Raw genomic sequence first — 14,740 nt, forward strand, 5'->3', positions numbered from 1 at the left:
ATTTGACTGTCTGTATTATTCTGTTCTCTGGAAAAGGTTTTTGGAAAACATAAGCAGCTGAAACTAAAGAAGTTAAAAAATGTATTAATCCTTAGACTTCAAATGTTTTTGACTTTGTCACAATATATGTTTGCAAATGCTGCTGCTGTGCACAGGCATCCATCCATCTGCAGATCAGTAGATCATCTATATCGATGTACTGGTATAAATCACCCCCCCCCCCCCACACACACACACACACACACACACACACACACACACACACACACACACACACACACACTTTCTCCAAACTCTTCATCCCTTCCCGTGCCATTCATGAAAGGTCTGCAGGAAGATAGCATGTCAGAATTCCTTGCTACAGGCAACACTACTCTTAATTTTATTGTTGTAGTCAGTGTGTAGGAGGTACACTACTGGCCATTAAAATTGTTACACTAAGAAGAAATGCAGATGATAAACGGGTATTCATTGGACAAATATATTATACTAGAACTGACATGTGATTACATTTTCACGCAATTTGGGTGCATAGATCCTGAGAAATCAGTACCCAGAACAACCACCTCTGGCTGTAATAACGGCCTTGATACGCCTGAGCATTGTGTCAAACAGCTTGGATGGCATGTACAGGTGCAGCTGCCCATGCAGCTTTGACACGATACCACAGTTAATCAAGAGAAGTGGCTGGCGTATTGTGACGAGCCAGTTGCTTGGCCACCATTGACCAGACGTTTTCAATTGGTGCGAGATCTGGAGAATGTGCTGACCAGGGCAGCAGTCGAACATTTTCTGTATCCAGAAAGGTCCGTACAGGACCTGCAACATGTGTTCGTGCATTATCCTGCTGATATGTACGGTTTCCCAGGGATGAATGAAGGGTAGAGCCACGGGTTGTAACACATCTGAAATGTAACGTCCACTGCTCAAAGTGCCATCAATGCGAACAAGGGGTGACCGAGATGGTAACCGATGGCACCCCATACCTTCATGTCGGGTGATACGCCAGTATGGCGATGACTAGGGTGACCAGGTGCAATTGTTTAAAAAGGAGAACAAACAGCTTCAAAAAGGAGGAAAAAGGAAGAAAAAAACAGGACACATCAAACGGGTCAACTGCAGATTAGGATACCACCCGTCAGCTTTGGACAAGTCACGTGACTGCCGGGAATTACCGGTAAAACTAGTAGTTAATTGTTACTGGTGGTCAGGTGGTGATTACCAGAGCAATATTTTTTTTTTATTTTAAATTAAAAACGTTGATTGTGATGACAGTGTAGCATCAGTGGTTTTTATATTTACGCGTAGTTTTAAGATTTAACAAAGTCGGCTGACTAAACGCCACTCCTGATTGGCTACTTTCATGTGACTTGTCGAAAGCTAATGGGTGGTATCCTCATCTGCAGTATTCACCACAAACATACGTTCAGTTTAAATTAATGAGTTTATTATTTATAGACATTACAGACATTCCTTAACAATTATTGATACTTCTCGGAAGAAACAATTTTTTGCAGAAATGTAGGCTTACTTAACAGATAATTGTAAAATGACACACATGAAAATTCTTTTAAATTATATTGGATCATCAACAGACCTTTCACTGATTCAAGGTTTAATCTATTCCTCTCATCAGTCCACTGTGTGGTAATTGGAGAAAATATTCTTGATCCTGGTGCCACCCACTAACACCGCCTTCGTGTGTGTTTATGGCGAAGGCTGTGCCAATAGTTAAAGTATTTAAGAAAAGAGCAATAGAACGGGACAAATTGTAAATTTAACTGTATTACATTCAACTTTGCTAAAAAGCCGGACACTGTTAAAATCCGCCCGGACCCCAGACAAAGAGCTAAAAAGCAGGACATGTCTGGATTAATCCGGACATCTGGTCACCCTACCGATGACGAATACATGCTTCCAATGTGCGTTCACCGCGATGTCACCAAACACGGATGCGACCATCATGATGCTGTAAACAGAACCTGGATTCATCCGAAAAAATGACGTTTTGCTATTCGTGCACCCAGTTTCGTCGTTGAGTACACCATCGCAGGCGATCCTGTCTGTGATGCAGCATCAAGGGTAACCACAGCCATGGTCTCTGAGCTGCTGCAAGCGTCGTCGAACTGTTCGTGTAGATGGTTGTTGTCTTGCAAACGTCCTCATCTGTTGACTCAGGGATCGAGACGTGGCTGCACAATCTGTTACAGCCATGGAGATAAGATGCCTGTCATCTTGACTGCTAGTGATACGAGGCCATTGGGATCCAGCACGGCGTTCCGTATTACCCTCCTGAACCCACCGATTCCATATTCTGCTAACAGTCATTGGATCTCGACCAACGCGAGCAGCAATGTCGCGATACGAAAAACCGCAATCGCGATAGGCTACAATTCGACCTTTATCTAAGTCTGAAACGTGATGGTATGCATTTCTCCTCCTTACACAAGGCATCACGACAACGTTTCACCAGGCGATGCCGGCCAACTGCTGTTTGTGTATGAGAAATCGGTTGGAAACTTTCCTCATGTCAGCACGTTGTAGGTGTCGCTATTGGTGCCAACCTTGTGTGAATGCTCTGAAAAGCTAATCATTTGCATATCACAGCATCTTCTTCCTGTCAGTTAAATTTTGCGTCTGTAGCACGTCATCTTCATAGTGTAGCAATTTTAATGGCCAGTAGTGTATATCGTATGAAATAAACTTCCTTGACTTTTCTGCTTAAAGCAAATATTCTCATAATTTTAGGTGTAAGCCTTTTCACAGCATTACTAGATGTTCTTATAGAGCTCATTGAGCACTTTTGTGCCCTGGTTGCACTGACTAGTTTAACTATTTGCATGTTCTATAGATGATAGTGATGTCTCACTGTGAAGTAGAATGAGTCAGTTAGTTTACAATTACAATACATTTTCAACAAATTGCTGACTACGTACATGATTCTTTTACATTAATCTTAAGCTAGTTTCAACTTTTTTAATCAAATTATGAAGTGTATGTGACTGCCTGACAAGACTCCCCTCACACTTTGTGAATAACACATTGAATTCCCTCTTTTAACTCATAAACGTTAAGAGGTTTATAGACATACACCAATGTTTTAAGATAATCCTAAAGAAAAAAAAATCACATGAGCTTAGTGACCATTGTTGGTCACCATTGTATCAAATGACGTGATCCAAAAACTGCTAGTGGAGACTCAATAGTTTTGCAGGAAGTGTGACAGGTGGCAACCATACTGGTATAATCACAACTTTTGAACGTCCAATCCACCAAAATTATACCATGAAACATCTCCTATCATAACACGCTCTGAGTTTCTGTTAACTATTACAGCTTGTCCTCACGTCTCTGAAAAAAATAAGGCCTGATGATATTTCTCACACAGAAACCACACCAAACTATCACTCACTGTGGATGCATTTCCCTCTCTTGAACCATTCAAGGATTTTCTGATTGCCAGATAGGGCAGTTCCTTTTATTTACAAATCTATTTAAGTGGAAGAGCACCTTGTCACTTAAGATGATGTGCCTCACAAAACCACCATCTTCTCAGAAACCAGTGAGCAAAAATCACCTTTTCTGATGATAGACTTCTTTCAGCTCTTGCATTAATTGAATACGGTAAGGTTGGTAAATGGAGAGCATACCATAGTATTTACCATGCTGAAGAATATCTTGTGCCTTATTCTTAGCAAAAGATGGGAACCAACTTCACTGGACTAAAAGCCACACTGTCAGAAACCACGACTATGTTAGCACAGGTCACTCAGAATGAGGGCACCTTGAGCTCTTGATGCTCTTTGGAACTTCATCCATTTCACTGAACTTTGCTATAAGTCTGCAAATAGTTGATTCATTACGTGCTTTATTGCCGCCAAGAAGCTCGCAAAGACATCTCACAGTTGCTGCATAACATTCTCCATTACAATACAATGTTTTCACTATTAGCACGTGCACTGTTCCGTGGTTACATACACACAATGAAGAAATGTGAGAAATTCAGACTGAAGCAACAGTCTGAATGTTTGTGGGTACTGAAGTGATACACGACACTGTGGTCAGCCAACAAACAAAAATATAAGACATGGTGCAAAAGAGTGCAAGAAAATACAGATCGCAGATATCTAAGTAATTTAAAATAGAAAAAAGTTTAATGTGGGGAAAGTTTTTCTGATCTTTACTATTAGCTGTTTTGGGACTTAGGTTTTGTGATTTAAAACAAATTCGCTGGTGACTATTTCAAATGGATTAATTTTCTTTCAGTTTGTGAGAACTCACTGGCCCAAGGTGGTTTTTTCTGCAAAGATGGAGGTTACTACTGCACAAATGATTACCAGCGTCAGTTTGGTACTAAATGTGCAACCTGTGGCAAATATGTTGAGGGTGAAGTGGTATCTGCCCTTGGAAATACCTATCATCAAAAATGTTTCACATGCGCTCGTTGCAGGTGAGTCTTAGGCTTTAACTACCGATATTCCACATTTGTGCGTAAGGGAATATATCAGTTTTTACCGAAGTTGTTTTTTATCATCATCAACTTATATAATTAACAAACACCAAAAATATATGTGCTCTATCCATGTGGCACCAGATTTACTTTTACATGAATTAGTGGTTATCTTGTTGACTAAAATACTCAAGTTATTCATTTTTGAGAGTAATTCTTATTGGCCATTACTGGTGCAGTCATTGAAGAACAAGAGTTTTCAAAGCAGTATGTTACTTTTTATGATTACAGTACCTAATATGTATTCCATGATGTTCTATCACTTTTGTTAAACAGGCAACCATTCCCTTCTGGAGAACGAGTAACATACACAGGGAAAGAAGTTCTTTGTCAGAAGTGCGTGCAAATTCCTGTCAGAGAGACACAGTCTCCTCAGGCCAGTCCTTCTAGTGGCACAGGACCAGGTAAACTTCTCTCCATTTGCATTTCTGTATGTGTGTGATAACTGGTGTATGCACTCACTACTATTAATTTTGTATTTGCATTGCTTTATTTTCTCTAAGCTGGTTCCATTCTCTGATAATGGATATCTTCCAACTTATTTGTGTCCTTCAAAGTAGATGTAAGGGGGCGATCAAAAAGTTTCCATTTGAGGACATTGCTGCAGCATATTTGCTATGCAAGATCTGCCTTGTAGGCAAGGTGTTAGTGTGGCATTCATATCTTCCTGACACGTGTGTGTGTGTGTGTGTGTGTGTGTGTGTGTGTGTGTGTGTGTGTGTGTGTTACACGTAGAAATGTGAACTATGACGATGTTATTAACAAGTGCATCCAAACAGGACCAATGTGTTCTTAGCTGCTGAAGGGCAGACACAAATAGATATCCATCAGAGAATGAAGAAAGTATATGGGGCAGCATTTCTGTCAGAAATGACTGTTGGGGAATGGTGCGACAAGGCGTGCTGCCGCTTCGTGATAACACATGTTCGTGTGTTGCAAATGTCATAATGCAGAAGTTAGCACCAACTCAAGTGGGAGACATTTGAACACACACTCTATAAACGTGATCTCTCCCCATGCGATTTTCATGCCTTCATTCCCTTAAATTCTTTGAAGGGCTGACCATTCATTTCAAACAAGGATGTGCAGCAAGCAGTTATGGACTTCTTAACACAGAATGGCTGAGTGATTTACCAAACCGGTATGTCCAATCAGGTGTATCGGTGATGTGATGTGTTATCACGTGTTGATAACACCCCATGGGCGTCATAGCAATGAAATTGCAAGTTTCCCTCTGGCACTGGTAGCTGATGCACGGAATCTGGTGGTCCCAATTGAGTGCACCCACTGGACCACACCTGCAGTAGCTCTGTACTAAGAGTGCCCTCTGCTGCTACAGTATAGGACAGCTGTTGGCAGCCGCTCACTCCATTCACACTCAGAGCCACGTCACCACAAAAAGCTAAGCAGTAGTTGCCTAGTCACAGCTCCATTGTTGTTGCTTTTGTAAAACAGCAGGACTCTGTTTCTTGCTGCATCATTTGCAATGTGTCTTTGTTTATTTGGAGAGATAAAAGTTAAATAAATTGTCTGTTTGCTGTGTTACTTGTTCACTGATCGTTTCTGCTCCTGTCCAGCTTTCCTACAATGACAGTTGTCACATCACTCTGTAGCCCATCTCGCCTTGCCTTTGTGAATGAAATCTTACACAACAGGTGAAATGATTGCCTCACTGCTTATGGTGATTTTGCCCTATTAGCAGTCTGATTCTCGACCATACGACCTATGAACGGAAGCTTTTGATTGCCCCCTCATAAAAAGATAACTATTATATTTTGAAGAGCTGATAGCTGTGTGTGAGTTGCATGACTGTCACAAACTGATATTTTTGGAGTTTACTTTATCAGCTGAGAGTGTGCACCAAGTCATGATAATAGCCTTAATGGTGTAAAGAACAGAGTCCTCAAGTTATTCAAGTATGCCATCTCTAGCTGAAGTCACTCGTTGATAATTATATCCCATAGAACTACCAGAGTGCACCTATTTTGGTTGCTGAGCCTTACCCATTGTTCCAAATAGGCTCAGATATTTTCTGTGACCTTTCAGTCAGATGCTTTAGTGGACTGGTTAAGGTGTGACAGGATGCCTCAGTGTCATGCAGACCTGGAATACATATGTGCAACCCTGTCAGCATGACTTTTGTCATCTTGGCAAATGGGAATGTGCACAGGAGACTCATCATGGGGATGTAGAAGAAGAGGCAACACTTGGTTACTGAGGATGTTGCAAAAGAATCTAGTTTCAAGTTCACAGTAACATGAATGAGTGGGACCCAAATCACGGTACAAAAACACCACCAAAACAACGTTGCAGAACTACTACTAGTGGCAGTTGCACCCTCCTGCAAGTTAAATGTCCCATTGGGCTGACGATGACACATCACATCGTTGAAAAAGAGGCAACATCACAACTCACCAGACCACACTAGATGTCTCTAGTCACCTGCCGTCCAGTTTGTATTTTGTTTGCATACTGAAGAGGTGCAATTCTGAGCTATGCCCTTTCACAAGACACCTGATTCAAAATGTCCATGGCCTGCAGCTCCAATTACAATGTTCTCTCAGAAAGTGGTGGAGATGGATCTGCATTCACAACTGCAGCAGTACCTGTTGGGTTTTAAACTGATTGTCAAGGACAAGGCAAGACATGAGTCTTCTGTTCTTGTGTGTTTGGATATTTGTATGACCACTGTTTTTAAGCAGTGTCACATATCTCGAGTGGTACACCTTTCCTTGTAGACATGTTGAAAATTCTGCTTTGTACGTAAACAAATTGGTCAACTTCATTTGAGGTGTGATCAAGGGTACAGCCAAACAAAATAGCTCCTTTCTGCCATTCCATCCTCCACATCGACTTGGCTTGCTGTGTTGATTCCATAAGACCAACTAGAAAATATATACCTCTATGTGTCGTCACAAATATCAGTGGTCATATGGTCACCTGTTACCAGTTCTGTACCGTCTGCAGCATTCCAATGCGACCAGTGACCAGTGTCTTCTTTTAACGGGGTGACTATTACTTTGTCCACTAGACTTACTTCTGAATATGGAAGTCATAACATTGCAGTATTAACAAAGAAACTTTGTTTTTATGAAAAATGTACTGTTAAAAACTCCTTGCGGATGACACTGCAGTACATCAAATGGCTCTGAACACTATGGGACTTAACATCTGAGGTCATCAGTCCCCTAGAACTTAGAAATACTTAAACCTAACTAACCTAAGGACATCACACACTTCCATGCCTGAGGCAGGATTCGAATCAGCGACCATAGCAGTCACGCGGTTCCGGACTGAAGTGCCTAGAACCACTCGGCCACCGCAGTCGGCTGCAATACATCACCAAAATTGATTTGACAGTAATTTCTATGTGACTCAATGGCTTCCTCCAAAGATAAGCTCAGTATATGGCTGTCAAGTCTGCCACCAGACACACATTTTGTGTGTACGAAAATATTTCCTCAAGGCAACTGGTTGTTATCATCAGGTGGCGGCTGTTTGTTGCTACTGACAAGTAACAACTGCTAGTGTATTCATAGTGATTGTATGTATGCAGGCCTCATGTGAGAGTCACACATATGCTTGCAGATGGTGACAGTAGTGTATTCAGAAACTCCTACTGGGAGCAGATCTAGGACCTTACATTTGGGCACCAGATAGCCGGTGTCACTGCCAAGTGTCACTGTGGGCGGGAGCCAAACCAAAATTATTAGTAATTGGAACTTTCGTTACCTCACAGTTTAACTGTTGTTGGAAATTGTCATTATTCTCTATATGTTGTGGTGGCACGTGGAAGGTTCCAGGCTGTACATAATTGAAATCATGAGTCCCTGCGTATTAGGTTATCCGGTGTGCAAATACGTGTGGCCTACTTTGTCACACAATCCCAGGAAGATGGAAACTGAGGACATAATGTTTGTCTTTTTAAAAATTACCAGATGTCCAGGAGGTATCAGACCTAGATGGCCATTAGAGGATGCAGTCTCACCATTTGCCTCGCCATGTGAATCTTCCAGTCAATAGTTGTCATTGTGGCCAATATAAATACTGCCACTCAGAGAACGATCAGTCAGTTTTGTACTCGCATCTGATATTGTCGGTTACTATCATTTGGGTACTGTGGACTATTGAATAACAGCCTTAGGTGGCACATGGTCTTTCTCTTTGGTTGTGATTTGGCTTGTGACTTGTTGCTCTTGACCTGTTTATTTGTGTTGAAGGTTTCAGCATTGGCCTATGTTTACATAGTTTGCGATGATCTTGTCCTTGTCTGTCTCTCTCTGCTGTCAGTCAGCTGTGTTTAGGTCAGCTACCACTTGTTGTCATGTTCTCATACATAAGTGGCCCTTCTGCCTTGTGGCTTTAGGTGTTTCTCTCTTGGATTCTGATATCAGGCCACTCACAGATATAACATTGGTTCCAAGGAAAAATTAAATTGTCAATGGCTTGGACGCTAAATTGGTTTGCCTACTGGAGCAACAGCATAAGGTAATGCAATAGCAGCAGCTTCAGATAAACTTGTTATATTATGTCATTTCAGCTTCAAGCGGACAAACACAGGAGTGCATGAGGCCACTCTGCTCCATTTCTTGGTGCCGCAACAGTGGATGACCTTTTTCATCATCCATGATTTCGGCCTTTCAGTGGCACTATGGAGGACTTGGACACACATTTGCATCATCTGAAGCTACATTTCTCAGTGTTTCAAGTCACAGATGATTCAGTCCAGCGATCATTATTTCCATCTTGGACATCGCTAGACATGTTTCTTCTGCTCCGCAAATTGGTGCCTCTGTCTGACCCCGTGCACACTCCTTCCAGGGGATACGCACTCTGTTGACTAACTATTATTCAGAGAGATCATGTAGTTGCCTCCAGGCTCGAGTTTCACCAGTACTATAAACAACCTGGACAATCGCACCACTCCTAGGTCACAGACTTACAATGTCTCAGACACAAATGCGATTTCACTTGCACTAATCAAGATCTACAAGGCTTTGTGCGTGGACTCCTGGATTTGTGATGTCATGATTCAGCTGACAGCCAATTCTGAGGTCCGCACAGCAGCATTGCAACTGGATAACCTGTTATTGGAGGACTTCTTGCACACCACACTTGTTTGAGATTGCATGGGCTACTAACGAAAGACTCATAGTGAAGCCACAAGATTTGGTTGGTGACGTGCGACCACACTTGCAACCCCCACATCGCAGGCATAGGGCGACCTCCTGGTTGCAGCAGTGTTGTGATTCATCGTTGTCCAATGCCTGTGGTGTCTGAGCCTCTGGATCACAGGGGGCAGCCCTGTGGCAAAGGTGGGCATCACCACTCAGTGTGTCAAAGCCACACAACCTGTTCCCATCCTGCCCCATGAGTGCACCGTGACATCATACATGGATAGCAGTTGGTGGGTCCCCAGGTGACCCCTTCATGCAGAAATTGTTTCTCATACTTCGCATTTCTCACCAGGACTTCCTTCTCCAGGTGGAAACAGGGCCCACCGTTTATGTGATAAATCGGGTTACATGCACAACTGGATTCGCCAGAGATGTCCGCACCCTCGCCGCATTTGGGGCCTGTGGGAACAGTTTTATTCCTTATTGTGGGCAGTTCTCCTTCACTGTGGGGTACAAAAGCGTTTCACAGCTCATTACGTTACCTGTGGCCAACCACCCATCTGATATCAACATTTTTGGCCTTGATACATTTACATTGTTAGGATTTTCTATTTGTAATGAACTCTAGGTCATATTCACCGTAGTTCCTATACAAAAACTGGACAGTCTCCACACTGTGTTTGCATCTCTGTTTCAGCGAGATTTGTGATGTGCTTCAGACTTTCAGCCAGATGGCACACCTTATTTTTGCTGCACCAGACCAATTTGTTACCTTATGTGATGATGTAAAGCTCGAACTAGATCATCTCCAGTCTGCTGGAGCTATTGATCAGATGAAATCTAGTGCATAGGCTACTCCCCTAGTCATCATCAGAAAGCTCAGTGGTTCTCCCAGATTGTGTGGAGATTTCAAGTCTACAATCAATGCTCAGTCACAGGTGGAAACTTATCCTGTGTCCTGAATGGAAGATAATCTCGCCAGACTTGCTCGAGGGGCATATTGCACCAAGCTTGGCCTCATCGATGCTTGTCTCCTGTGACCATTAGCTGAGGAATCCCAACACATTATTGTCATTATTACACCTTTTGGTTTGTAAAAGTGGCTCCCATTTGGCATTGTCTCAGCCCCCACAGTTTTCCAAATGTCTCTGCAACAGCTGACACAGCATATTATGGCTTGCACAAATTACTTGAATAATCTCATTGTTATGGGACCCTACCCCGAGGAGGATTTGCAGAATCCTTTTTACAACCCTGCAGTATACAGGCCCACATTGTTGTTCAGAGATATGCAGGTTTTCAGCCAAAAGTGGAGTATTTGAAGGACTGGCTCACCAAAGACGGAATCAGGCCAACTGACTGGAATAGACTCCTCACTCTGCCCAAGAAACTTAATTGAATTGCTGATGTTTTGGGGCAAAAGCAATTGTTGTTCCAGTTTCTTACCCTCTGCAGCCCACATTGTGCAACCCCTCAATCTGTTGCATAAAAAAGGGTGTGTTTTACAACTGGACTCCTTCCTGTGACTGTGCATTTACCCAATTGAAGACCGTGCTGAAATCTTCCTCTTGCCTCACACTATTCTCTCTCAGTTGGCCGTTGGTTGTGGAAGCCAACACATCTGCGTATGGCATTGATGTGGTCTTGTTGCACAGGAATGGGGATTGCTCCAGGCAGCCTATAGCATACACTTCAGAAACATTGACCCTTGCACAGCGAAACATTCCCAGATCAACAAGGAGGCATTGGAAGGCATTGGAAATAATGATTGCTATTAAAAAATTTCACGTCGGCCATTTTAGGACACACTTCTCCCTACTCACAAGGCCCAAACCATTGGTGACTTTATTCAGGCTGCACTCCAGCCTCCCAGAGCGAACAGTCCAATGCTTTCAGTGCTGGGCAGTGTTCCTGACTGCATAAGTTATACCATCTTGTACAAGCCCATGGCACAGTATTCCAATGCCAACTTGTTGTTATATCTATCCATTCACCCAAACCATATTTTGACCAACAGGAGATCCTCTGCTTCCACATCAATATTGAGCAGCAATGTATGTTGGACACACTTCCCATTATGGCTGCTCAGACCACTGCCACCAGTGCCAAGACCCAATCTCGCAACAGGTTCTCCACTATGTGACCCATGGCTGGCCAACTAACCTCACCTGCTGATTGGTGAAAGAGTTCAGCTCCTGCACTGACATTTCTCACAGGCTCTCTGTCATTGATAATGTCACTTTTGGACATTAAGACTGAAGTGCATCTGTTGGGCAGCCCAGCAGACTTGGACCAACAGGTGTAGAGCTTGCTGCACCTAGGACATTGGGGTATGTCCTGCTTGAAAGCACTAGCTTGCCGATGTGTGTTGGCTGGTGATTAACAGTGGCATCAAAGCAATGGTCTGTGTCTGCACAGCTTGTGCATGGCACCAAGCAGTGCCCCCACAATCTTTCACCCTCTAGCCTACCCCCTGCCTCCTCTGGGACTGCATCCATCTCGATTTTGTGGGCCCACTTGGAATCACTGTGGTTGCTCATTGCAGATGCTCATTCAAAGTACCCATATGGTTTACACATGCCATCTGTCACAACCAATGCCATTCTCACTGCCTTGGATCAGATTTGGCCATTTAAGGGCTGTCTCACACATTGGTCTCTGATAAGGGGCTGCAATTCACAGCATCTGCCTTCAAAGGTTTCAGTGAGGCCAATGGCATAAAACATATTTGCACCCCTCTATTCCATCCTTCCTTAAATGGTGAAGTAGAATGTTTCATTTGGACCTTTAAGCAGAAAAAGAAAACAGCTGTGAATCCTCTGTCCCTGCTTTTGAGCAGATACAAACCACGCTGATTAACAATCATTTCCCCACTGAGCTGCTCCATCGATGGCAAACACAGACCTTGCATCTTCTGACACTGCCCCCCTTCAGTGATCTGCTTCTGTCCCTCCTAGAGCTACAGGCCTGGCATGGCACTTCGATCCCACAATCCTACTTAGGCTTGGACACCAGTAAAGGTGGTGAAGACTTAGGTGGCAGGTTACATCTATCCAAACACAGGAGGTGCTCAGGCACCGCTGTCTCAACAGCTTCAGCCTTGAGCATAAGCATTGCATCTGTCACCATCTCTTCTACCAGCATCAGGTAGCAGTGTGGCCCCACAACTGGAAACCGACAAGTCCACACTGTTGCTCTGGTGATACCTTGAGCATCCATGTGGATTGGTGTTAACCCCTGGCACGCCCATTACCAGCAGTATCCATTCTACCCCCTCCACCACACACACGGAATGGTCTGGGGCATTTCCGCCTGTAAGTGCCTCTCCCCCCCCCCCCTTTTTTTTGGGGGGGGGGGGGGGGGAAGGTGGTCTGGTATCCAGCCTTGCAAAAGTTGAATGCCCGCTGGAGGTAATGGATGGGGATGGTCGACAGTGAAGTGCTGCAGGTTGGGCAGCGGGCAGGGGAGCAGCACTTCACTGTCTGCCATCCCCACCATACTATCCCTCCCCCTCCTACCCAGCCTCCTCCTTTCCCCACCCTGTTGCCACTTTCATCATGCACTGGCATTGCTGCTCGCAGTGTGGTTTCAGTTGCCTGAGACTGCAGTCCTGCGTGAGAGGTGTGTGTGTGTGTGTGTGTGTGTGTGTGTGTGTGTTGTTGACAAAGGCCATTGGCCGAAAGCGTTAAGTGTGAAAATCTTTATGTTGTGCGTATCTGCGACTCAGCATCACTGCTCATAATAGTGTTATATTCTTCTTTTAATATGTAATTGCATTATAGTCTCCTCAGTTTTTCTCGTGTTGGTTCAAGGAAAGCTGTTGTTTTGCAATCTTAAGCAACTTATAAAGCAGTTATAGCGACAGTTTTATGATTATGTAGGCATTATACAATAATAAAGCATTTCATGTTGTGTGTTTACACAGTTTGAATTTCTTGAACAGAATGTGCTGGATGTCAGGAGGAGCTGAAGGAAGGTCAAGCACTAATTGCTCTGGAACGTCAGTGGCATATATGGTGCTTCAAATGCCGCACTTGTGATGCTGTTCTTCATGGGGAATACATGGGGAAGTAAGTACTGTTGTCTAGCATTTAATATATACTTATTCATCTTCAAAGCAGTATGCATTTTAGTCATGTTTTGTAGATGTGATGCAAATTCTATTTATTAATTGAATAAATCTGTATGAAAGGAGAAATCAGAGGGGACATTCTTCTAAACAGATTGCATTGTGAATTTTGAGACTGCCTAGATTGCTATCATATTATTTAATTTCCAAGAAAGGTGGATGATAATTCTACCTATTGTCAGTAAGTCTAATAAGTTTCAGCTTGCTCAGTGTACTGTTTGAGGCACCAGTCTTCATTTGTTTTACTAGATGTGTAAATTACACTGAGATAGGATTGGATTCGATATGGGAGCACTCTGACATAATGATATTTTTATGTTTTTAACTTTGGACTGGATGCAAATCAGAGTCTTAGCTGACCTTTGGTGACTCTTTGCCTGCCAAAGAAGCAGATTTTCAATACTTTAATGTGTTGAGTAATAAGAGAAACTGTCTTGAAGATGAAAGTCGAATGGGGTGACTGATAATGGCCGCTAAAGAAGAAAACAAGCTTTTAGTGTTGATAGTATTTGAAGGTGGGTAACCACTGCACCTGTTAAACTGAGTGTTCTCTTGGAATTAGATATGTATCTATTTATAATATTCCCCATGAGGCTCTCTGGGTTAAAAAGACCTGTAATTGTTGGATACTGTGTCTTCTAACCTCTAAGCAAAAAAACACTACATATTCGAATCAAATTTTTCCATCATTTGATTGCAGTGATCAAGAAGAGCATGTAATATTGTAATTGATGGTGTAACTTAGCTGTAACAATTCAACCCTGAAACAAGGTGGGAATTGTGCATTTCAACCTCTCTAGAAGAGGCGCACTAGTAGGGGAAGGGGTTTATGGTGGCCACGTCACTATGATTTTTATTTATTTATTTGTTCATCGATGGATCATCTCACAATGATAGGATTTGTCGTCATAATACATGAAAATAAATAGCTTCTTCATTTTTTAAATCACTAATAAATGTTTTCATGCATACTGCAAATGTTGA

General features: G+C 42.9%; 1 protein-coding gene across 6 annotated transcripts in view; it reads left to right on the top strand.

The window, feature by feature from the left end:
* LOC126473462 (actin-binding LIM protein 2) overlaps window positions 1-14,740 on the top strand; it is a 361,677-nt gene that overhangs the window by 232,645 nt on the left and 114,292 nt on the right. For all 6 annotated transcript variants that reach the window (XM_050100530.1, XM_050100532.1, XM_050100531.1 and 3 more), the window contains 3 exons: window positions 4,267-4,450; window positions 4,787-4,914; window positions 13,571-13,697. In XM_050100530.1, the coding sequence (XP_049956487.1) occupies window positions 4,267-4,450; window positions 4,787-4,914; window positions 13,571-13,697 (439 nt within the window). The remainder of the gene's footprint in view (window positions 1-4,266; window positions 4,451-4,786; window positions 4,915-13,570; window positions 13,698-14,740) is intronic.

Source organism: Schistocerca serialis, chromosome 4 (genome assembly GCF_023864345.2).
Source record: "Schistocerca serialis cubense isolate TAMUIC-IGC-003099 chromosome 4, iqSchSeri2.2, whole genome shotgun sequence".
Lineage (NCBI taxonomy): Eukaryota > Metazoa > Arthropoda > Insecta > Orthoptera > Acrididae > Schistocerca > Schistocerca serialis.